This window comes from Lathyrus oleraceus, chromosome 2 (assembly GCF_024323335.1).
Source record: "Lathyrus oleraceus cultivar Zhongwan6 chromosome 2, CAAS_Psat_ZW6_1.0, whole genome shotgun sequence".
NCBI classification, from domain to species: domain Eukaryota; kingdom Viridiplantae; phylum Streptophyta; class Magnoliopsida; order Fabales; family Fabaceae; genus Lathyrus; species Lathyrus oleraceus.
Genome location: NC_066580.1, coordinates 39,743,204 through 39,769,447, shown reverse-complemented (window position 1 = coordinate 39,769,447; position 26,244 = coordinate 39,743,204). Strand labels below are relative to the sequence as shown.

At 34.6% G+C, this 26,244-nt stretch overlaps 1 protein-coding gene across 2 annotated transcripts; it reads right to left on the bottom strand.

Moving 5' to 3' along the window:
• Positions 1-202: 202 nt before the first annotated feature.
• LOC127117969 (ubiquitin C-terminal hydrolase 13) lies at positions 203-15,254 on the bottom strand. 2 transcript variants are annotated; one of them, XM_051048099.1, is made up of 32 exons: positions 15,010-15,254; positions 14,560-14,647; positions 13,710-13,854; positions 13,349-13,506; positions 12,362-12,627; positions 12,045-12,263; positions 11,851-11,959; positions 11,646-11,761; positions 9,276-9,374; positions 8,434-8,543; positions 7,815-7,889; positions 6,673-6,751; positions 6,439-6,585; positions 5,858-5,938; positions 5,626-5,745; positions 4,822-4,944; positions 4,380-4,457; positions 4,201-4,289; positions 4,005-4,113; positions 3,590-3,658; positions 3,399-3,509; positions 3,115-3,170; positions 2,828-3,005; positions 2,640-2,741; positions 2,481-2,552; positions 2,155-2,220; positions 1,926-1,991; positions 1,667-1,753; positions 1,435-1,551; positions 1,221-1,295; positions 1,012-1,098; positions 203-856 (listed from the first exon to the last, which is right to left on the bottom strand). In XM_051048099.1, exons 1-32 carry the CDS (start codon positions 15,037-15,039, stop codon positions 815-817), a joined length of 3,369 nt encoding a protein of 1,122 aa, XP_050904056.1. In that variant the 5' UTR covers positions 15,040-15,254; the 3' UTR covers positions 203-814. The 2 variants fall into 2 exon arrangements, with proteins under 2 accessions (XP_050904056.1, XP_050904057.1); XM_051048100.1 differs by having other exon boundaries at positions 14,560-14,644; positions 15,010-15,219.
• Between the last annotated feature and the right edge of the window lie 10,990 nt (positions 15,255-26,244).

The window sequence follows — 26,244 nt, the reverse complement described above, 5'->3', positions numbered from 1 at the left end:
TAAATTCTAATATTAAAAATATATATATATATATATATAATATAAGATATCAACATCCATGGAACCACCTAGATACTAACTGACGTATTCGTTATTAGCGGTAATTGCGGTTGTTTAAAAGTGATGTTTAAGTTATTTTATTCGTTTGTGAATCTCTTTGCATTGGTTAGCAAAATTTCAGATCAAGCCCAACAAGGGTGTGTGAACAGAAAATGTCTATCTTTCGTTTATATTAAAAATACCATGTCATTGACTAATATCCTTTCTATGTATCATAGATAGGAACTAGTAACCAGATGGTTCTACGGGTATTTATCCTATAAGTATATGGAGGCTGCAAAATCCTCTTTTACAAATCACTACATGGACTTTGCTACACCATTTTGCAGCCCTTGCTAGAATTAACAATGCTAACTACTGAACAAAATCGGGAAGCAATCAATATGACAAGAAGAGTCAACCAGCTATACCTTGTATTTACTTGCTAATCCAAAAAAAAAATTATGTACTGATAAAGTGCAGTGATGGTGATCAAGGCCCTCGACATGAAGAACAACTTCCATACACCAATGGAAGAAGTGCTGTGGTCGGCAGATACACAGTGTAGAGAGCAATGTCACTCCATCAAAAGAAATAACTACATATCACAATTCTAATATAAAAAAACCTGCACACACAGCCTTGATCACTGATCTCAAAAGTTGGCCTATGAAGACTTAGCCTTTCCCTACTTTCCCTGTTTTTACAAGCCCATAGACGTAGAAGAACGCTGAATTCATCCCATGCAAAATGATAACCCATCCATCCTGATTTCCTAATTATAAATCTTTACTGGCTTCTCAAATGTGTGACGATTCTGAAAACAAAACCTATGTAAGTTGAAATGGTGTAATAAAAAGTTCTGTTAACTTTGAACTAAAACCAAGAAGTACTAGTAGAGTGAACAACCACCAAACATTCAAAGACCAAAATATACTGATAAAATTAGTTCTCGCAAACAAAGTTACTAACCTGGTTAGCAGCATATGATCTTTTAGGAGCATTATCAGTATGCTCCAAGCCAAGATACTGCTCCCAAGCACCATATACATCTCTTCTCTGTCAAAAGATACAATAGGAGGACAATGTACAGTAAATATAAATCCCAATATATAAAAATGGCATTAAATGTAAATTAGCTGATATTGTTTAATAAAAAAAGTTTAGTATAAATGAATCACCTGAAAGCGACTTGATACAACGTCAGAGTCCTCGAGGTACTCTGGTCGCCCTAATGAAAAAAAGGCAAACTTCCACTGGCCAAGCAAAAAATTAAATTAAAAGAATTCACTGCACTGAGTCAAGTATACAAACCAATATTTACTCTATGAAGCATCAATCACTAAAACCAAAATTACTTAAAACAGCATAGAACTCGCAAAGATGAATACATACCTTGACAAACTCATCATCAGGAACTTGAAGCTTCTTCTGTAATCGCACTCTAATTTCGGCCAAAGTCTCACATTCGTGTATGACCAAGAAAAAGGGTTCCCCAAAGTTTTGAATTTGCTGTGCATATAAAATGCAAAACCAAGTTACAAGGGTTGGCATACAATTAATGTATCAAAGTAGTCAAAATACAAAGAAGGGTATAAAGCAAAATGGATTAATTAAAACTATATACCATTTGGTTCTGAGTTGTGTCTTTAGTAAAATGATACACATGGATTAGACGATCAAGAGGACCGAGATTTTTCTCTTCTTCTGGAATCTGTAAAAGTAGTATACAAAAGTAACATATTTACAAAAATCCACTGGTGCTGTTATTCGAATAAATAAAAGCAGTAACACTTTTGGCCCCCCCAAAAAAAGCAAAAAACAATTGATGAAATGAACAGCTTCCTCTCCCTTTTCCCAACCCCATTCACAAAAGAGACTGCTACCTCCTCTGCTCGTAGTGTCCAGTATTGATCATTTATGTTTTCAATCTTTTCATTGGGAGGGAAAACCTGCACAGTAAAGGCAGGACATAATGAACATATTTTAATAAGGAAAATGGCAACATGTGCAATCCTTAAATGCATTGTGAGTAACATATGCAATAGGAGGGATTGGGACTTAACAAGATTCGTAATAAACTAAGGGGTGCATAATTTTAATGTAATGCCAAACCTTGTATATTTTGTGATAGAAGACTTCAAGCAACCTAAGCTCAGCATCAGGACGAGACAATTCAACCTGTAAAAACAGCCAAAATTGAGCATCAGAAATATAATTAAATGTGAAAAAAAAACATAAATTTAGGAAAGTTATCAAATTTATATTATAAAACTGCTACTCATACAATACAACAGTCACAACTGCACAAGGCTGGGAAACATGGCATCACTTTTTTATTCTTAACTCAAGCCATAAAGCAAGTGGGGTACAGTTGTATATTCCATAAGTATCAACGTACAATACAGACAAGTTAATGAAATATAGTAAAAAACAGACACCTTTGTTTTAAGATCATCAAGAACGTCTCCCACAGTGCTCTGCTTTGGGAGTCTGATGGTATGTGTAACCACCTGAATCGATATTTTAAAAAATTACGATAATAATTATGAAAAAAAAAATAGATGAAAACCAGAAGAAAATTAGGCCACCATACTCACTTCATCTGTGGTAGCATGATGAAATGCAACTTTCAGAGTTTTCAAACCTTGTAATTCTGGCAGAGGTATGTCAAGTACTTCATAGTACAATATATCCGATGTCTGACATGCAAGAAAATAAAAGAATAAGACATTTTATTTTTAAATAAGAGACACTAAGAAGTATTGAACAATAAATCAACAAATACCTGATTGTAGTGAACCAGCATATCAGATAAATGTTCCACCCCTCGGTACTTGATAGGCTGGGGTTTAGGTTGTTGAGAGTAGCAGTTGTGTGGGGTGAGCCTGATTTTGGATGGATCGTTCAAACCAAGTTGTTCAGCTACTCTCTCCACAACGTCATCATATGTAAAAAGCCTTGACCTATAAATTAACAAGAGTACGTGATAAGGGTGTGATCCTAAGCAATTATAAATGTGTGCGCGCGCTTGTGTCTGTAACAATTTACACCAATAAAATCCAGTCAGCTTACATCTCTAGGGAGAAGTCATCTTCCTTTGGTTTATCTAGAGACCGAAAGTGAACAACCTACAGTACATGAATCAGTGATTAAAAAATTCAGCATATAGCTTACAATCTAAACACAATGAAACTAGCAAGGCTTATTGATGACATACACCAATACATGTATGCATTAGCCCAAACAAGAGGAGTAAAGTAAAATTAAGAAAACATAACAGAATAAATGGGCAGCTTTCATTTTTGCACCACGGCAAACAAAACAAACTGCCTTTAATTAAATCAGAAGGAAAATACCTGGCGATTATGAACATATTCTAAGTATGAAGGCACATCAGGATAGCGGATATGTTCCTCATTATCTATAGCAAGAACCTTCTGAAAACATATAATATCTCCATCTTCAATCTGCATTCATGGAAAAACAAATCAATAAGCACACCAAAGAAACAGCAACTTAATGTGCATCAACAGGGAATATACTATACCTGGCTTGCTCGAAATGTTAATTTCTGGTCAATAGGCTCGCACATTACATTTGGTTCAAACTTAATTTCCTACACAAATATATGCACAGTTAATTCGCTAAAGCCAACTCATAAAAGTCATTTGCAGATATCAGAACCTGAAGACACCATTAGGAAAGGCCCTTCCACTTCTCGCAAGTCATATGCAAGACAGATAAACTTTCATAGAAAATTATGCACTTTACTTGCCATTAATCACCAGAAAGCTTAGTTACTAAACAACTGAAACCATGAATGCTAGTGTGTGACCCTTAGTTATGAATCATATGGCTTCTGGTTTCTGAACATGCAAGGATGCACTACGATTTTAAAATTTTATGTATTTTAAGTTAAAAAATTTAACAGATAAATAATAAACTTGACAACACAAACCAACCTCATAAAGTCCAATCTCTTCATCAGGATCATAACGAGCCATTTTATTTAACTTTGTTATGATTTCTGATGGCTTGCCAATACTGTTCACAAAGAGTCTGCCGACATAACTGCCATCAAAGGGAAATACATTTTATGTCAACTCAGGTCCACCTTTTACCACAACATTTGTTAAAAATAAAAAAATCATTCAGTACCGCAGTTCTTCTTTTTCAGGATCATATAACTTGAAAAAAAGCAATATATCATCCTTTGTCTTCTCAGGTGGTGCAATGGGACATAAATCCTAAATAACAATGTAGTTTGTCAACAGGGATGTGTTTGGATAATGTTCACGGAATCAAAATAGTACACAACTTCAAAATTTAAAGGTTACCGGCCCATGTTCCACTTCCAAAAACAATTTTAATTCTGCATTGTGAACCTTGTTCGATATCTCTCTCAATTGTCCAACCTGCGGTTTGAATCAGTATCAGGTAAAAAAAATAAACTTCAAATCATAGAGAAAACCACTTGGGTGTTGCACAGACATGAATCACACGAAAACTAAGCACCCTCACATGGGATCCTAAACAGTCAATAAGAAGACAACCTACATGTGCTGCATTATTATTTGTTTTAAAGTTTAAAACAATAATAAGAATAACTACTACTACATCGGTGGGTTGATATAAAATGTCATGAAGCATTGAACAAATTCAACATAAAACATATGAGGGGAAAAGAAGCTCAAGGTTTTTTTAAATACAAAACCAATATTTCCCTAAAAGCCAACAAACATATATGAGAAAAATGATAGGCACGGATTGTGAATTTACAGTTTGTGCTTCCTCAATGTGTGTCAATGGACGATTAGGACGATATGTATGGTTTTGACGCTTTGCCCATAGCCAAAAGCGCTGGAATTGGACCGGTATGCCAATCTCTTTAGCAACCTCTTCCTACATATCACAGATTAGCAGTCAAACTTAGAAAAATAACAAATTATCATCACGAACTACACAAATTATATTATAAATTACAAAATCAGAAGCATAAAGATTATAAAGAACCATGACCTGTTTTTTCTTCTTCCAACTAACAGTTCATGACTTTTATATTCTAGTACAGTTTTGGAAATAACAGTTTTCTATGAAGAAGCAACCAAAACAATGACTTTCTCTTTAGTCTTTCACAAACTAAACTTTCCCAACTTTCATGAATCGTATCCTATGAGACCACTCTATGCTAATAATTCTGCCATTAGCATTGCAGACAACTAAGTACAACATGATTGAACTAGATAGTCATTTTATAACTACACATCCCTTCTATGAGGAAGCAACCAAAACAATGACTCTCTTTAGCATTTCACAAACTAAACTTTCCCAACTTTCATGACTCTTATTCTACGAGGCTACTCTATGCTAATAATTCTGCCATACAAAATGGATATATTAACTACACTATCAACATTCCTTAATTAGAGTGACATATGCAGTGAGTGCTCATATTTAGGGACGGAAAGAGTATTATTTATTAGGCGTTATCTATATGATCACATTAGTGTTTGTACATCAATCCCTAATTAACATTAGTTTTTCTTTTGTTCTACATTCCAAGAGGGTAACTGCCGATGATACCTTGAAAACATTAAATGGTGTCTGCTTTTGGACACGAAAACTCCGCACTTTGTCATGGTCTACAAGATCAAAATATATATCCTTTCCAATCTGTTCTCCGAGGTCTTCATCTCGTGCCACCTAAGTATTATGTGTCATCAGTTTTATAAAAAAACAATCTGATTGAGCAGTTCACATCATCTTTATAAAGACGCAAGCAACAGAAAATTCTAGGATAGCAAGATAAGAACACCTTTATGATAGTGTATAGGTGAGCCTCAGCCTTTTCTTTCTTTTTGTGCTCTTTTTCTTCCTGTTCTTTCTTCAACCTCTCCTGCATAAACCCATTGTACAAATAAGTGTTATTAAATAGCGGCTATAGCAAGGCAGAATTTGAACAAATCGTTACTGTTCCGTGATATGCTATTTAGTACAAAATGCTGTCAAATAGAAGCTATAGTGGCAACATACCACGGATGCATAGCAGAATTTGAACAAACCGCTATTTTCCGCAATCCGCAATTGATAGTAGAATAAAAAATGAAAGGGAGTGGCAAACTTAGGTTTGATTTTAGCTTGAAATACTCATAAGGAACTTCTAATGAGAAAAAATTGAAAATTTATTGGTTCGTAGCAACAAAAATGACAGTTTCCTGCAAGAACAGTCACCAATGCAATAGCAGAATATGACATGCTTCCTTATATCTATCATCATAAAATAAATTAGGCATCTGAATCAATTTGGAAGTTAACTTGTACGCAGAAAGACAAATAGAATCCCTTGTATTCCATGTATTAAACCATACTTTTACTCGCCAAAAAAAATATATGTACCCTTAAATGCTCAGCAATGTCTTTCTCATCCACATTGCATACAACTTTTTCCTTGTCAGCTTCCCGTATATACACCAGCATATAAGCATTTGAATATTTGGTAAATTTAAAAGGACTGTTATTGAATCCAGGATTTGTCTGCGGTAACTGTTAAAATACAAGCAGTTGAATCATTAACAAGTACTCATGCAAATAAAGATCAAATGACCCGACTAATAAAAATAAAGGAACTACCTCTTCCTCACCACCATATTGCTCCTCTAATGCCCGTTTAGGGTCTTCTTTTGTCACCCTCTCATCATCAAATTTGTACCTAACAGCAATTTACATATTCAATCAAATCATGCAGAGGAGTTCACTCAGTCACCAATAAAAGCAATACAAAATAACCAAAAAAAATGTGACTGGCCTTTCAGAAATTTTCATGCAATACCAAAGTCCATTTACAACTATTGTTGAAATTGCATATAACTATAATACAGGTCCAGAAGGAACATATTTTGCCTTTCGATTGTCAACCACTAGAACAGCTTCTATTTAAAGTATCACTTATTAACACACTTCAGACACCGATACATGTTGGACACGCCTTCAACATATAGTGTCAGATCTACATAGACGCTTACTAGTCACTATGATAAAACACATGAAATCTAATAATTACGAAAGTAAGAATATATTAAGGATACCAGCATATTTTATTTGTCCCAGTTAGAAACAAGGCATCCAGGAAGTAGGAATTACTCAAGCATTCTGTTTGTAGAAATAAGGTGAGAAAGCATGTGAAGACTCCATTAAAAAAACACTCCTCGTCACATTGTCTTATAAATTAAGCATACCGAGGTTTGATCTAAGAATTTGTTCACCTAAGAATTTCTGTAGTTTAAAAATTGTTAAGTAAAAGAACAAACTACCAAACATATTTACTTATTCTAATAATTTAAAATATTGATTTGAAAACTTATCAGGTCTGCGGATGAAATTTGCAATTGTTAATTTATTTACAAACAGCTGAATTTAGCAACCACCATGATAGCCTATTAAACAAGATTTGAAATTGATTTAATTTTAACATTAGCATGATCTTACTTCTAACTAACTCCTGTCCACTCCCACAAAGCACCTCTTTGCCCTACCTCTTCATGACAAATATATACTTGGCAAAATAAACTTGTGATTTGTGTTTGGAAGACAATGAAAAATGTGTATTCCTGGGGTATAATGTATAGTTAGTCATGAATATTCACTTGAGACTCGAACCACATTAGCATTTGGTGAATGTAATACATGGCCCCTGGTCCGTCAAATATGTTGACAATTGCATGTAGCTTACAAGGAAGTGAGCAGTTTAGGCATGGGAACCCTATTGTACGTACCACTGATCGGAGAGAGTGGGTCTGATAAAAGCATAGTAATGTCCACCGTGCACACCACCACTGTGAACCAGAACACTGGAAAAAACATTAAATCTGTCAAATATTGCACACAACAAACTAAGACAGGCATAAATAATTGAACATCAACCGATAAAATCAGTATGAGGAATAGAAATCACAAACTTATGAACTTCATTGATTAAAATTTTGGACAAACGGAAGCTTTCAATACATATTCTAAGGTTACCAGTTCCAAAAGGACTCAAACATACACTTACTATTTAATATGGATGGGGCTAGGAGATGGCTCTCCAAAAAAATAAGTTGTTTTTTTATATCTTTTTCCATTATCAGAAAGCGAGCACAATTACTGACAAAAGAAATTAGGGGTGGCAAAACGCACCCGGTCCGACGGGCATGCCCGTTTTGCCCGCACTTTTTCGCAGATCGGGCAAATGTTATAGGCTCACACCCTCTAATATGCCCACCCCATCCCGTTTTTTTTAGGGTCGGAGATGCCCATTCGCCAACCCTAAAACAAATCAGAAAGATCACTAGTCCCAATGCCCAAAAAACATGGAATCAGCAACATAAACCGCTGAAACAGACGATATATTACCTATGAAGTGTGTAAAGATTGCGGACATTCCTATCAGCATCAGGTGATAAATATTTTCCATCGTCTCGATCAAGATCAAGTTGCAACGGAAACTCATAACGATCATTAATCTACATGACAAAAAACAAGAGAATTTAAATTTCCAAGTATAGATACGATACAACAGTTCAATCCCTTCGTCAAATGTGAAGAACTCAGTGACAGATAAGTAGAAACTAATTATAATAGCAAAAGCCAAAGTTTTTTCTAGCAGGCAGTGTTCCTTCATTGTATGTGACTTTTTAAAATGAAGTACTTTAACTAATGTGTAGGTGGGTGGGGTGATTGTATAAAAAAATCCTCCTCTACTAAAAGTAAGTAGCAATTTTCAAATCAGCAAAGGAAAAAGCATTTATTTAACAGAAACTTTCATTTAAAAACAAATATTAAGAAAACACAAAAATCTTTTTAATCTTTTGTTTCTCAATCTCAAAGAAATTCATTGTCTCCAAACACATGACAAGTCAAATCACTTTCTTGCATTAGGTAACAGCACCGTATATGAATGCATACTACAAAGAAAAATAAAAATATTATTTTACAATGTACATAATCGAGTCAGATCAAAAAATAATCTTCAATAACATTATATAGCAAAGTTAGAATGTTCTGTCTGCATCTTACTCTTGCCAATACGCAATACCCAATAAAACTGAAGAACCAGTTGCAACTTAAATCATGTGCACAAAAGCCGTGGAAATTCCAAAAACAAGGAAATGCTAACTACTATCTAATATGCCAGCAAACAAAGCACCAAGAGTACAAAATATGTTGCAAAGCGATGTCTCTATTTGACTACCGACCTTTACCATAGTATCCCGCATAAAGTCATATTCAAATCTTTTCAGCTGAAGCTGCAAAACTGGAGGAAAATCGATGAACAGAACACCTTTCTTAGCATCCTGAAAATATGAAAAATCATCAGTTAAACGTGAAACTAGATTTAAAAATTGCTTAGATGATTACCGAGTGTGAATAAAACAAACTCAACGAAATGTCAAGAATTTGTTCCAAGCAAATCACAAATATACTTAAAAACATGGAAACAACAAATAATATACCAACATTTTTTTTGCAAAAATTAATATATCAACCAACATTTGAGTTCAGAAGCTAGCAAATTAAATCACTCTGTTGAAAGAGAGAGCTAAGAGAAGAATTTGGTGAAAGTATAAAAAGTAATAAGTATAAATAATTTAATTACTTCAAAAGTAAATAACTCATATACAGTATATCAGTTATTTAATGCTAGAGTTGTCATATACTAATCAAGAATAGAAATAGAATACTGAGTCGTCATTCTCAATTAATGTCATGCCAAAATGTTGGACCACGATGCTACATCTGCCAAATCTACTCCTATTAGATTTCTTGATGACATAGATTTTGCAGCAAACAAACCATTTCAAAATACTCCCGTAAGCAGCAAATCCAACAGGTTGTTCAATATATACTTCTTTAGAGATATCATCATATAGAAAAGAAATCTTGAACGCCAATTGAGAAAGGAACAAATGGTAAATAATATAATATCCATAGACAAAAACAACTAAACAAAAGTCAATTTATGTTTTTAACAACTATGAAGGTATCCATGCAATCAAGGCCAAAAACTTGTGCATAACCACTAACCACCAAAAAAACCTTTGCACAATCAACAAGACCTTCAAGGACAACCTTACCTAAAAAGATCGATTAAAAACCTATAATAGACTTCCATGAAGGAAAAAGTCCCAGGTTTAATATGGCTTTGAAGCAATGTTTTAAAAAACGAGAGTCTACGCAGGATCGAGAGGTTTAAAAGATCGTGACTTCAGGATCGTTACACGGATCGGAAGATCCTACTAATATAAAAATATATACTTTTAGATACATATACATAAAAATTATCATAGATAAAAAAAATAATCTTTAAATCATAATATTAAACCAACTACATAACCATAAGTTCATAACAAATTTAAGGGTAAAACACTTAATTTTTTGCCATTTGTTTGTGGTGTGCTATGTATTTTTTTAAGAGGATATATTATTATTATTACTATTGTTATTATTTGTTTTTTTGCCCAAAAAATCATATTATTATATTTTTAATAATCATAGGTGGTGTATGTGGTATACAGCTACGACATTGGGTTTTGCAAAGTGCCTTTCCTTGGATTTCATATCATTGGTGACTTTTCAACACTCTTTTCTTTGATTTATTTCTTGATTAATATTTCTCTGCCTCCACCACTTCATCTCATCTTCTTCTATTTCTATCGTGTTTGGCCTCTTGCTGTTCTTCTACGTATGCAAACTCCACCACAAAACTAAGTGGTGACATCCTCTTTTTCTGTCACGGTGACTGTGGTGGCTGCGTGGCACCTCACTGATGCAAGATCTGATTCTACCCATATGTAATATAATGATAACCCGACCCAGATTCACTTAAACGATTTTACCAATTCACTTCAAAGATTTTACTGAGTTTTTCAGTCCGATTTCACTAGCATCGGAGCACGGAAGGCTGGGTTTGAATCATAAGACTGTCTGATCCTACGAGTCAACTCATGAGTTTGCATACACTGCTTTGAAGTGCACATATGTCATTAACCGTAATTGTCACCACACAATATAGGGGTAAGGCATAACCAGCTATCTAGGGAAGAGACAAGAACGAAGCAAAAACATTTTTTAATACATCGTTGGTTGTTACAATTCTGTAGTCTAACCCAGAACATAAGCACTCGACTTCAAGAAGGTTGACTGAACTAAATGAAATTTAACAGGTAGACTCAGTTCAACTATTGCAACTTATGGTTAGACTTTTTATTAGAGAACAACATAATAGGAGAGAGCAGCAGTTAATTAGTGCTTACATGTTTTACTATGTCAGTTATGATGTTTTTTATCTATAAAATAGAGAAAGGAAAGGAGTAACTGATTATGGGATAGTTATTGAGTGGTTACAGGAAGGAGACCAAAACTCCTGAATTTCATGGATGGGAATTGCTTTGTATTGATTCTATCATTGTGTCTCTAAACTTTCTCTAATGTACAGGTGTGTGAATTCTATACTTATTATAAATAAACTAGTACTATTTTAGACAAATTCTGCAGAGCAATATTCTATCATTTCTGTAATCTTTTCTTCAATTCGTTCACTATAGGTGCCGGCTTCTATCACTAACCTGCAAACCATATTGTTCAGCATGGTATTTGTTGTCTCCCTCAAGACGTTCAACTTCGACATACTTGTCAAATGAAGCATAAACATCAGGACAGCCTTTGACATCAAGTTGAAGATCTGCCATACATCAGTTACAGACTAAATTAGACTCAAGTAGCATGGTGCAACTGAAAATACAAATAACTTCAGCATGCATATGAAAGTACCATAAAATGACTCCTTTCGTGTTGATTTATAGTCCACATTGATGCACTCGATATAGTTCATGTGGTGCCCTTCAAACAACTTCTGTATAGTTCCCTCAACAACAGTTGCCTGAACATGATAGTTCATTATGCATTCGAGTCGGTACTTCACCAAAATGAAATTGTGCACATATATCTAAAGGTCTTCCCATTACCTTCATTTTGTCTTCAAGTTTTTCACAAAGAACTCTATTTAGTTCTTGAACATCGTGCTGCAAGAAAGAATCGTAAGTATCCCATCCAAACGATTTTGTCAGCTCTTTTGTTGCGACACTGGTGTCACTATACTGGAGCTTGTAAAACAAACTTTGCAGAGCCAAGGGGATGCTTCCAGAGGGCATATCATTCTCCGTTGTAGGCATATGGTATACAGCCTGAAATACAATATACACGACCCAACATCCACATTACTATCCAGTCAAACAAGTGGGCTAAAAACAAGAAGAATAAAATAGGAGAAATAGAACCTGACCTTTCGGAAATAAGGAATATGGTACAGAGTTTGGAGCAGAGAATTCATATAACATGTAGCTCCCTGGTTCTTGAGCCCAACATATCCCGTCTCCTTTTTTGAATCATAAGTCCAGTAATCAACAATCCTACGGACAAGGACCTCGGCTTCAATTATAAGAGTATCATTCATAAGATACCCTCTACTAGGATCATACAATTCACCGAGAGGCATGAAGGATGTGAAACCCCAATCACTTTCCCGTGCATTGAACTGATGCTGCGTGTCTACATTGTGCAAAATAAAAAAATAGTTACAAAAATAACACATTTCTATGCCCAAAAATTATGTGCATTCTCACTTTTTCTCCTCTTCCATTTGGCCTAATGGTAAATGCTAAACAGTTCCCGCGAGACACGTGGAAAGAGCTCAAGAAAGAGAAGAAAAAAATTGGTGCAATATACTTAGATTTGACAAGTTCCCAAAGGGTACTCATTAGCAAAACCCTTGTTTTGTTCAACAAGTCAATACTAACAAGTCCAGCCTTAGAAAACAATTACAACTTCTACGGGGAAATGCATGTGTGTGTGTAGAAGTGGTAGATTCAATTCAAATTTAGTATAATAATAAAAAAAAGCTAAATGAAATAAATTATGAAACAGATGGCTGAAGGAAAGAAACCAATTAGGTTAAGCTCTAAATTTAATATCAACGAGCAACAACAACAACTAGGTGCATAAATTAATGGTTAATCAGAAATGGCATATAAAAGAAGTGTGAAATGTATAGAAGCATTATTATTCTAGGGATTTGATGAAAACAATCAACCAAAACCATGTGGGCTTCTCAGAGAAAATGGAAGCATAACAGATTTTTCAAGTATGAAATTCTCTTCTAGTAATGGCATCATACTTCTTACAACATTACTAACTCTATTAATGCCTTTTTATACATCATGCATGGCAGTTCATCTCGTAAGTATTGATAGGAACAAACTAAATAGGTTACCTTTTCTCACAGAGTACTTAGTATGGATTTGATTAACAACTGCCAAGCTAAACTGTGCATATCTGCTCCAACCGTAGGGCAAACTAGTTGAATCTGCAACATCCAAATACATGGACAAATAGTCGACATTGTTCCCTTTTGGGAAAATAAGTACACGCCTGTTCAGAGTGCAGGGAAAATCAGGAGAGGTTGTTGAAGATAAAACAGATATGAAAAATACAACATAAAAAATTACTTGCCCCGCTAGATAGAGTGGGCTATTTGGGTCAAGCAACAGCATAATATCCTATCATAGATCATGTTTACTGAAATAGAAAAATGAGCATCGTGAATTTATTCGGGAAATGGGTAAGCATAATACCATTTGAAACTCCCAACAACAAATACATCTGAATAGAGCTTTTTTGTGTTCATCCTAGAAAAGTTGTCAATTCTCCACGTGAATCTTGATGGTGTAGGATCCTCGGCAGGCTCCACTGGGTTGGCAATTTCAGGTTGAGCAACAACTAATGTTCATCAATATAAATGAAAAGAGAAATTAAGTATCTGCCTTAAACTAGCTTGAAACTTAGAGGAGGAAATAAGAAATTCATCATAGCTGAACTAACTAAAAATGGACTTGCCATAAGATGAGTAAAACAATGGGAGAAAAACATAAAAATAAAGAAACTGAAAACACACATGCATTACCAGAATGGATAACAACAACGAATAAAGGCCCGTTTGGTTTGAAGAGAGAAACTGTTTTTCATTCTCAGGTTTGACGTATAACTAAATGCCAATTTGCTTACTACTTTCAAATATTTACCTAGTTTTCTCTGTTTTTTTCCACAAATAAATGAAAACTGAAAGCTGAAAACAAAGTGAACACTGAGTAGCATTTGCAATTAAAAAAGAAAACAGGAAATGTTTTCTCAAACTAAATAAGCCATATGTAGCATCGACATTTGACATTGAAGGCTTGCTCAGTTTATGACACTGACACTGGTTACATTCAACTACAGTCTTACACCATTTTCTCAAATCATTACCCGTGTCCACGGTGTAACGCCTATCCCAGTTTATATAACTTGGTTCCTTCAATGTATGAAGTGGTTTCCTTAACTCTAACATCAATTTGATTAAATAGTCTAAAAGACAATAAATAAATAAAATGACAAAACATCAAGATTATCCACAGATCAAAAGAGTGAGAGAGCAATAAGCAGTACCATCCATAGGTTCATGATTATTCTCAGCCAAATCAGCCTGTGGAACAGTGTGCGGGACAAGCATCTCCTCATCCTCCTGCTGTTGCTGCTACAAAATCCACACACAAAAAAACTCCATTACACTACTTCTGATCCACTAAGAAACCAATGCCTAACAAAATCCCCAAAATCCAAACACGAAATGCAACAAAACTAAAGCAAATTCAACTATAGAAGATCAAAACCACAATCCCCAAACGAAAACCCCGTCACTCTCAACCACACAACCGAAAACATCAATCAATTCTAACTACAAACGCAACATGCACACAAAACAAATCGAGAACAGCTAAACAAGAATCACGCAACAAAATCAAAATCAAAAAAGTAGAAGCAAAATTGGAAACAGAAAAGTGATTAACGAAACGAAATGAAAAGAAAACGGAAATAAAGTTGCGAAGAGTGAGGTACATCAATGGGAGCAGGAGTCATCACGGTCATGACGATTGAAGTAGTTGACCTCGCGGTGCGGTGCTAGTCGGAAAACAATGGAAGCGATAGAGCGAGAGAGAGCGCACTGTGAAAGAAACGAGATCACCAGAAGAAGCTATTGCATTTGCTCTTCATGATTTGGGGATTAGGGTATTTTCGGTATTTCATATACTACAATCTTTCTTTCTACAGTACATCCCATTTCCCACTATCTTCTCCTTTCTTCAATTAATTTTGTACGGACAAATAAATGTATAATCATTCTATTGTAAAATAAAATTCATATGGATTAAATAAATAAAGTGGTATTTGCTAATTAATAATTTTGATTACTCGTAGTGATAATGAACGTGAAAAATAGTCATCCGATAAAAAAAACCATCACTCTCTTATGATTTTTTTTTTAAATAATCAATTTTTAAAAAAAAAATTAAAAATACCAAAATAACTAATTTTATAAGAAGATGCGTGATGAATTGACGCATCCTCTAATCATGAAGAGGAGGCGTCAATGCTATTGGCGCATGCATTGGCCCTCATGAGGAGGCGTCAATGCTCCTGACGCCTTACTGTAATTTGTAGTGTAAGTGTCAATCGCATGCATGTGATGCTCCATACTACAAATTGCATTAAGGCGTCAGGAACATTGACGCCTCCTCATGAGGGTCAATACATGCGCATATAACATTGGCGCCTCCTCTTCATGCTTAGGGGATGCACCAATTCATCTGGCGCATTCTCTTATAAAATTGGTTATTTTCGTTTTTTTTAATTATTGTTTATTTTCGAATTTTTTTTTACAAAATTGGTTATTTTAAAAAAAAAATCCTCACTTATTGTTATTTAATAAGAATGTATATGTCATATCATATATTTTTAGATGATTTAAAAATTTTAATTTGATTAAGCAGAATATATAATTATTATTAATCGATAATATAAAATTAATTTCCATTATTGTCCTCTTTTCTCATCAACTTTATATTTTTAAGTGATTTAATAATTATGATTGACTTAATTGCTAAAAAGATATTAATAATAATAATTCATGAATAAAATTCTTTAAATATTTTTTATATTAAAAATATAGTATTAAGGAGATTAAGGGGTGTTAGTATTAGTGTAAAATGGTTTTATATTATATTTTATAATGTTATATCGGAATTAAAAATAAAAATATAATTAGGTGGAACGTGTGTTAAAAATATTTTACACTATTATTACATTTTTTTCCTTTTTTTTCATTATTAAATGTTTTTGGTGTGTTTAAAGAAATATAAATTCTTATACAATTTTTCATTTGACCTTCACATCTTCACATGTGATATCATTTACTTGCTTTAATATTGCACTAGAAAATTTTACATCCCTTGTTTTGAATTTATTTTTATTTTATTAATTATTGTTTTAGTAATAAAATATTTAAAAGGCTTTTGTTATTTTTGTCTTAGTAAAAAAAAAAGACTAAAGGGCATTTCTATAATACTCCGTAATGTATAACAGATTGGGGGGAAATTATTAATTGTATCTGTTTAATATATTTGTAGTGTTGAATTTGAATAATTTTAAGAGAAAATTGTATTCAGACTTAAAATAGTAAGATAAGTGTTAATACAATATTTTACACCATATAAAATATATTATAAGTTAATTTATTTTTCATTAAATTTGAGAGAGAAAATAGTAAAAAATGAAATATGTATAAAATAAGTTCCTCTATTTTTAGTTTTTAAAGCATGTTTTGAAAACAAATATTTCAAACAATTTTTTTTGTTTTTTATACCTAAAATAATTTTTTAAAATAAAATTAGCAAACATGTTTTTTTTGTTTTTTAATAGTTTTCTAAAGTTGATTTATAAAATAAATTTTAAAAAACAAAAATCGTTCAAATAATATTTAAATATATAGCATAAATATTTAGAGTATAATATAAATATTCTATTATAAATATAAATTTTAGTAAATTCTAATTCCCCCTCACTACTCTCGATTAAATTGATTTTTTCACTAGTTATGCATTTTTCCATGTCATTTTACATATAAAATAAAATATTTATTTATTTAATAATTAATAATAATAATAAAGTCTTTAACTATTGTGACTTTCAAATCTAATATAAGCAATTAAGTCATTGAAAACTAATTAATTTTTAGAGATACCAAATCAAAAGTCATATTTTTAAGTATTTTTCCAATTTAATACTTCTTTTCTCATTTCTGTGACTTTGCTTTTTTTTTTATCGTATTGTCCTTTTATTTTTAATATTTTTTATTATTATCATTTATCTCTTCTTTATTTTAGCTCGTTTTTTTCTATTATTTATATTAAAAACTATTTACTTCTAATTTTTCCTAAATTATTTAGTTAAGAATTTTATTTGATGTATTACTATTATAAAAAAAACTAATTACTTATAATTTCTCCTAATTTATTTATATAAAAAATTGTTTTATTTTATTTTATCATTTATTTATTTTTTATTTTCCATTATTTCTAACTATTGTGTCTCCTCAAATCAAACATACAAAATTAAGTCATTAAAACCTTTCAATTTTTCAAAGACATCAAATGAAAAGTCACATATTTATTTATGTTTTTTCCAATTTAGCATTTTTATATTTCTTTTCAATGTAATTATTCTTTACTCTTTATTTCTATGCAAATTCTTTATTTTAAATTAGGAAAGAACTCCGCGATCGCACGGGATTTGTTATAAATTATTATTTATTTATTTTGGAGAAATATATGCTTTATTGACCAATAAACCAAAACAAATCAAATGACTCAAAAGAGGTTCATCTACATAAGTAGACAAGGCAACCAGAGATCATAAACTAAGGCATGATACACTTACATAATTCTTTCCTAAGCTTCGGATGCAACAAGTATTTATAAACAACATTATCTAATATTTTACCCTCGATCATGGACTTGTTTGTATCATTCTTAAAATAGATATCATCCATGTACTTCCATGTGTTTATAGATGGTTTCCGCCAAAGCACAGTTCATAATTTTCACTTTATTGGCCTTTGACTTACTCAACTCACTAATCCAATTAACCTCTTCAGTCCAATTACCAGGCACATGATTTATCCACATCCAATCCAACATATTCTTCCATATGGTCTTTATCTCCCTGCACTAAAAAAATATATGATAAATGTTCTCCTTCTCATTACAAAAGCAACATGTGTCATCATTCAAGAGCCCAAATCTAACTAGTCTTTCTTTGGTAACAAGTTTCCTATGGCATGCCATCTACAATGTGAAGAGGGCACGAGGCATAGCAGCATTATTATATAACATTCTCCTCCAACTGACCTCTTGAATATTTCCAACAATCTCATCATACATTTTTCTGGTTTGGAAATTTTTGGTTTCCTCCAACTGACCTCTTGCATATTTCCATCCAGTCGGGGTTGGTAATGGTAGTATGCCTTATCTTCATAATGGATTTCAGAATCCAAGAATAATTGTTTCTCACTACCATTGTCAATATATCTTGCTTTTTCACATAGTAGCAGTGGATCCACTTGATCCACATGCTATCAGATTTTCCATGCAGATTCCATTGTAATTTGATTAGGTAAGCTTTATTCCAATTCTCAATATATATGATATTGAGCCCACCATGCCTCTTGGGAGAGCAAACCTTCTTTCAGGCTATGGGGGACTTCCTAGTAATTTTGTCAGTACCAGACCAGAGAAAGGTCCTACATAGGGCTTCAGTTTTCCTAATCACAGTCTTTGGCATAGGTAAGCACTAGAGCCAAAAATTGGTAAGAGCAAAGAGGACACTTTTGATTAATTGACCATGTACAACACTTTATCTATTAGAGGCATGTAGTGATTGATGTGGAGCTTTCTACTAGTTAGAGGAATGCCAATGTATTTGAAAGGAAGGCATCCCTCAGTGAACTTAGTAGTGTGTTGAATTCTCTTTTTCACATCTTCGGAAACATTACCAAAAAACAGCTTACACTTTGAGGGATTCACCTTGAGCCCGGTTGAATTAGAGATTGTTTCAAAGACTTGCATCAACATCTCAATTGGCTTTTGATCACCCCTGGAAAAGAGGAGAAGATCATCAGCAAAGCTCAGGTTGATGATGCCACGTTTTTCACACTTTGAATGGAAATTAAAACGAGGCAAATTCCCAAGGTTCTAAAAAACTCTTTGTAAGTATTCCATAACAACAACAACAAATAACAAGGGTGACCGGGGATCCTTTTGTCTAAGGCCCCTTTTGGCTTCCACCACATGGGAGTGCACACCATTGATTTGAAGCTTGTAAGATACAATCCTAATTGTAAGCATGGTCTAATTGATGAATTGGTGGGGAAAGTTAAGCTCCCTCGTGATGTTATCCAAAGCCCCCAAGCCCACTATATCATATGCCTTCTGTAAATCGATTTGGATCATACATCTAAGAGTTTCACTCTTGACATTATACCCTCCAATTAGCTCAAAGGCCAGCAGAATGTGGTCATTGATCTTCTTTCCAGAAACAAAAACAGCTTGGCTGCTAAGAATGTGGAGCCAAGGATTTTGCCAAGCCTCTTAGATAGAATTATGGAAATTATCTTGTATATGATAGTGCAACAAGATATTGGTCTGAAATCTTTAACCATGACTGCTATGTTTGTCTTGGGGATAAGAGTCACCAGGGTACAATTAATAGCCTTATACAACTTGTCATTCTCAAATAAATCTTTAACAGCCTTTATGAAGTCCTGCTTGATAATATCCCAAGAACACGAAGAATTTAGCATTATAACCATATATGCCAATAGCAAATATGTCTTTTATCCCTTTGAGACTATAAAAGATTTCATTATCTGTTATAGGAGCAATCAGAGCTTCCCTTTGATCAGCCTTAAGTCGGGGGGCCTTTCTCGAAGCTACAATGTTTATACCAGTAAGGTTACTTTGGGCAGTTCCAATGAGATTTTTGTAGTACCTAGTTATCTCCTGCTCAAATCCACTTGGTGGTACAGAGTATTTCCATCTTCATCCTCTAGGCTGATAAATTAAGTTTGTCTCCTCTTATACTTAAGGGAGGCAAAGAAGTAATGTTATTGCCATCCCCTAATCTAATCTAGTCCACCTTGGACTTTTGCTTCAAAACCTGCTCCTCAATGTTACTCAGTCCAAGGACCTCTTTTGTACACTTTTTCACCTTGTCAACCAATTAGACATTCATTTTATCCATCAATAAATTATATTGAGCTAAAGTTAAGTCAACTCTAGCTACCCCTAAATACTGATTGATGCCATTAAAAGTTTTACACATACCCTTGATGACAGATTCCAATCTATACATAGGCTTTCCCACAAGACATTCATTCCAACTCTACAACACATAATCATTGTAATACATCTTAGTTACCACTATATCACGGGGCCAATCTCTTACAAACATAACATGGCATGATTAGACACTCCATGATTCAAAATGGAGAGAGTGGTGTCCAGGTTTTGTTACTGCCAGCTAATGTTGCCCAAGACCATGTCTATTCTATAGTAGATTATCTCATTTCTTTAGTTATTGGTCCAAGTGAAATGGCCACCTGTAATGTCTTTTTCAAATAGATTAGCTTGCTCCAATATGGAAGTAAGGTCCTTATACTCATTTTCATGCACCATATGACCTTTTATTTTATCTTAAGCTCTCAAGACATTATTGAAGTCTTGTAAGACCTCAATTTTAACCCTAAGATCCCTCATGATATCCCATCAATTGCATTGACTTTGGGATCACACATTGGTATCCTCATTGCCCATCATTCATTGGGTTTGTATTGGGAGAGATCACCAAGCACATTTTTGATTGTATCATACTTTGTTTTTCTTTGTTTGCTAACTAAAATACCAAAATTATGTCTATGTGTAGCTTTGTTTCTTTTGTAGATAGTGTATGTGTGTGTCCATTTGTGCCTCCCAAAGCTCGTACCTAGGGTTTGAGGCCCTTAATGTAAGAGATAAATCAAGGTAAGGGTCATAATGGTTATAATCATCGTATATGGATCCCCATGTTCTTTATTTGTCATTTTGATCAATAATTCATCAAGAGTTTGAAGCTTGTTGGCCTTGGAAGCCCTAACTCATATAGGTATCTTGTATGACTTCGTCAGCAAGTTTTTTCATTATTTGGTCAAAGATATCAGGGAATACTTCATTATACATCATCTTATGCATATATTATTCTCCATGAGCCTCAAAGATCAAAGGAACCTCAAGTTTGCAAGTTGGTTCAAATAAGTTGACTAGAGAAAGTCAACTAGTTAAATCTAGGGTTCCCTAGACCCTATATCCTACATGTTTTGTCATATGGAAATTATTCCAAGAGAAACATTACTCTTTATGACATTATGAGAAACTTTCATGTTTACATAAAGAGCTAATTTTGCTTGGAAAGTCATTTTTTATGGTGAAAGATTATATGTCATTTTGTTTGTGCCCTAGTTAGGAGGTCAACTCCCAAGAATCATAACTTGCTTAATATTTATGATATGAAGTCCATCCAAGTTTCATAATAAATTTTAAGATGTCTTTTCCAACTTTTATTCTTTGATAAATGTCAAATTCTACTTTCAATAACATGTGCCAAGAGGAAACATTATAGGTCATTTTGGATCATTACCATTGAACAAACAATTTTCTTCAACTTCTAAAATCTATAACTCTCTCATGCAAGATCCAAATGGTGTCAAATTTGGGACCAAATTGAATAGGAATGATATATATACAACTTTGGTGAAGAAACCATTTTCATTTGAAGCTCATAGCAAACATTATTCAAGGTGGAAGAAGTGGTTATTTGACTTTGTACTTAGAAAATTTCCAACCATGTTTGATTTCTCCAACTTCCACCTCAAAATTCATAATGATCCAAGTTCCAAATGAAAATGTCTTTAATAGAAAAGTTGTTTCCCTTCATGTCACCTTTCCAAAACATCCAAGATCATGTCATTTGGATCATTTTTGAAGGAATTTCACATGGGTGTAATGCATGACTTCATTTGGTAAGTTCTATGGTCAACTTTCATTTCACTAATGCATGACTTCATGCTATTGTTTTAGGTTGGTTTACACATCATTATGGATCATTTCCAATCATCTCATGGATCTATCACAAGCCCATGCACCCATGAAACTTGAGTTGTTATTTCTGGTTCAAAGTTGGAAGTGTGTGAAAATGAATCATGGAGCCCATAAATACATGTCCTCTTGCTCAGAATAAGGGAGACCTTACCCAGGCTTTGAACTACAAACAACTTAACCATCCATTGATGGGACTTCTTAAAGATTTCTCTTGAAATCAATTTTTGATTCCCATTCTATTTTGAATTGAAACTCAAAGAATTGAAAGCCATTTTGTATCCAATTCATCTCCTACGAGCTAGTAGAGTATGTCATACCCCAAAATTTACCCGTTAATAGTACAAGGCATTTTTTAAGGCACTCCAACTTATTTTTCAAGGCATTGATCTTAAAGGAACAAAGACCCAGCTCACAGGTGGCCAAATCCAGAAAATGGCTCAAACTGGCATGCTCGCTAGGCGAGCAAATCCTTCGCCTAGCGAACCCTTCGCTACACACCTCGCCTAGCGAAGCTTGCGAATACCATAAATTTTGGGCTTCATTCTGAGCCCATTAGGTTACAAAAAAGCATTATAAATAGCAGAACTTCAGTCAGAAAAAGGGAGAATGAAGGGAAAACGAAAACAGAGGAACTAAGAAGAACACCCACAGACAGCAAACCCTGGAGGCTAACCCAGAGAATTCAAAGCAACCCTAAAGGAAACCCTGAAAGAAACTCATCTGCACCAAGGTTATCTCCGCCTAACTCAATCCGGCGCCAACCTTAAGAGTGACTTGCCAATTCAAGGTTGCAATTCAATTGCAAACAGGTTTGCATTACTATTACCGTTTTATGTTCTTAATTTGCATGTGGCATTATGATTGAATTTATAAAAATATCTTAAGTTTTGCATGTGAATTTAAGTATGTATGAATATCTTGAACGTTTAACCATGTAATTTTTGTGATGGATGCCATAGGATGTGAAGCTTGCTGGAATCGTACTGTTCTAAAATTCAAAACCCGCAGTCGTTCGCTAGCACGTCGCTAAGCGAGCATGTAGCGAGTGTTCGCCAAGCCCTCGCTAGGCGAGGCAGCAGCGAACATGACAGTTGCTGATTTCTTCGTTCAGATTTTTGCTTAGCTGACATGTTTTATTGTAATCATGCATTATTTACCTGACACTATTTCTGTTGTGATGCCTTTTATTTGGTGCAACTCTTGATTGCACCCTGATTTGGTATTCTGACCTGTTTGCTGAATTTTGTAAGGGTTCACATATTCCCGGAGAAGGTATCTTGCTAGGTGTCGCATCCGCGAAAAACAACCGGCGGGCTGAAACAAAACAACACAGAGCCCCCACCGTGCGTTATTTATCCCAAAAGAGGGAAAGGAAACGCTCGAAGTAAACCTGGAAAGGACATGGTCTCGCGACCAAAGAGATGGGATCGGGAGTCGGTTACGCAAGGGGAAGGTATTAGCACCCCTCACGTCCGTCGTACTCGACGGGATCCACGCTCAAAAGATAAGTTAAGGTTGCTAAAACGAACATCACACACACACACTAAAGACAACACAGGTGGAGGAAGAGGGGAGAGGGCTCGCTAGGATATCGCATCTTATGCCTACGTATCTCATCTGGAATGAGAATCAGAGCTGCCGTAGTTCGGCTCACGCACGCCGAAACAAAACACACGCACACAGGCAAACACGGAAACCGAATGCCAATCGCTGGACTTACATCAGATTCTGAACCAAACAAACACACACAGGATACGGGCAGCCAATCGCTAGTCTTACATCCATATCCTGACACACAAGAGGGAATCAAACAAAACAAGTTACTAAGGAGCCAGGCACTCGAGCCTAGCAACTGTCAAGCAAACACACATAAAAAGAAAAAGGGTGCCCGGAGAGACCTCGTACGGTCTCCTGCCTACGTACCTCATCTGGTATAAGGATCAGGGCGACGTAGTTCCCCTGAACGGGAAAGAAATTCTCCTAACCAGATACAAAGGGAGACATAAACTACTAGGGAGTTGGACTCGAGCCTAATAGTTATCATGCATCATGGCCCTATGTTAAGGTTTATATCCTAACTTGCACAGGCAGCAAGCTAATCCTAAACAGGCAAAGCAATCAAAGCAAACAATCACAAATAGCACACACTATATACAGACAAAGTGGGCTCACACAAGGGTTAGGCTGCAAAAGCAAACCAGTTGTATCAGGTGATGTTAGCTCTTAACCCTAACATTGAGAGTTAGGGTGAAGCAGATGAAGTAGGAAGTGAGGGGTGTGCCTCACAGCTCTTATCCCTGGCCAGGGAGAGCTTCAGACAAAGGAAGTGTGGGTTCAGAATGTGGGAACCCTTATACACTTATGACTGACTCAACAGATCTTGGGTTAATATCCTCAAGGCATCAACATGTAATGTGAGCCAAGAGATGACTCAACAGAATAGCAGGAGATGGATTGCACATCTCTTGTGTCTGCCAATTGCCTTAACAAAGGTCTTTTCCTGCTTGGGGACAAAGATAAACAAACACAAGCATCGCCTCTTAAGGAGGACTTCAGACAGGTGCCTGGCCAAGTAACAGGCCAGGTCTTCCAGACTACATGGAGAAAAGGAATTCTACCTCAACTAGTTAAGCAACCAAGCAACAGCACAAGCAAGTTCACAATGAACTATAGCAACTAATGTACCTGAAAACAATCTAACATAATCAGTACACAGCCCAAACAGTCAAACAGATAAACTAAAAGCCAACAGTTAACTGTACACAAGCAATGCATCAAGCAAAGCACAAGCCAATGCTCAACACCAATGACTTAGAAGCCCCCTACAAAACAAACTTAATGTTAATCAACATCAATCAAACAAGCAACTCAAGCCAAGTGAATTAATTCCTCCATGCCATATGCTTTTTGTCTTGAAACACAACTCAAACATGAGAAGCACACCCCTAGGACAAGGCCTAGGGTCAAAGGAGGAGAAATATTTCAAAACAGAACATGAAAATTGGCACAAATCAAGTTCAATCAAATTAGAACAATGTCCAAGTGGTCTCACATTCATATCATCAATCAATTTCATTTCACAAAGCATCTAAGGCAAAGTGTGCAATTTCAAAGCTCATTGGACCAAACAGAATGAATCAATCCAAACTCAATAAAAAACAAATCAATAAATCTCCAGAAAAATCATGGCTAAACAGCACTCATAACATGATCATCACACCAAAATTCAGGCCATTTGGACAAGTGGAAGCAAGTCAAATAAATTCCCTAAGACAAGGCATGTCAAAACAAGCTCATACAAGGCACAAAATCATGCATCAACTTCAAGCAAGAACAAAACAGAATTGGCACAAGATAAATGAATCAAACCAAAGCCATGGCACACTTTAAAGTGTCTAGAATCACTCCATAAAATTTCAAGTTCATCCAATACATATCAAGAATTTCATAAATCATCTAAGATCATGACTCACAAAAAGTCCACAATTGGTCAAACAGAAAGGAAATTCTCAAACAAATTGGAAATGCATCCAAAAAATCCACAAAAATTCATGAGTGAACCTAACATCCAGAAGTATCAACATGCAAACATTCAGGTCATTTTGAGTTCATATGTCAAGGTAAAGAAATTCCACAAATTGGACAAGAAATGGTGTGACACAAATTGTCACACCTACACTCAATAGCTCATATCTCACAAACCAGAAATGATAAAATCACAAACTCAAAGCCAAAATGTCACTTAGGATCTCTAGTTTATGCATGCAAAATTTCAAGAATTTTGGATTAAGCATCATCATTTCACAACCAAAATAGCAAGCAAGGTGCAAGCAAACACATGTGTAAACATTCCCTAATCCAAAACAGATTCCACACGTGCACAATTTTTGCAAAAATCATCATAAAATAGTAGACACGATAAGGATCATCATGCAAAAAATCTCATCTCATTTGGACAATTATTCATTGAGTTATGAATTTTTGATGTTTGGAAAACAACATTAAAATAAAATGGACAATGCATATGGAAATTGGAGGGAAAGATTAAATGGATTTAAGTTTGAAAATATGCTGCAGGTGATACGCGTATGGCGCACAGTGATAC

Bases quoted from the DNA above. Each gene is read 5' to 3' on its own strand.
- LOC127117969 (XM_051048099.1), bottom strand. From the start codon at position 15,039: ATGACCGTGATGACTCCTGCTCCCATTGAT. The intron at 11,762-11,850 runs GTACTTTCATAT...GATGTATGGCAG, and splicing joins ACGAAAGGAGTCATTTTATG to ATCTTCAACTTGATGTCAAA. The intron at 5,939-6,438 runs GTACATATATTT...GGGTTTATGCAG, and splicing joins ACATTGCTGAGCATTTAAGG to GAGAGGTTGAAGAAAGAACA.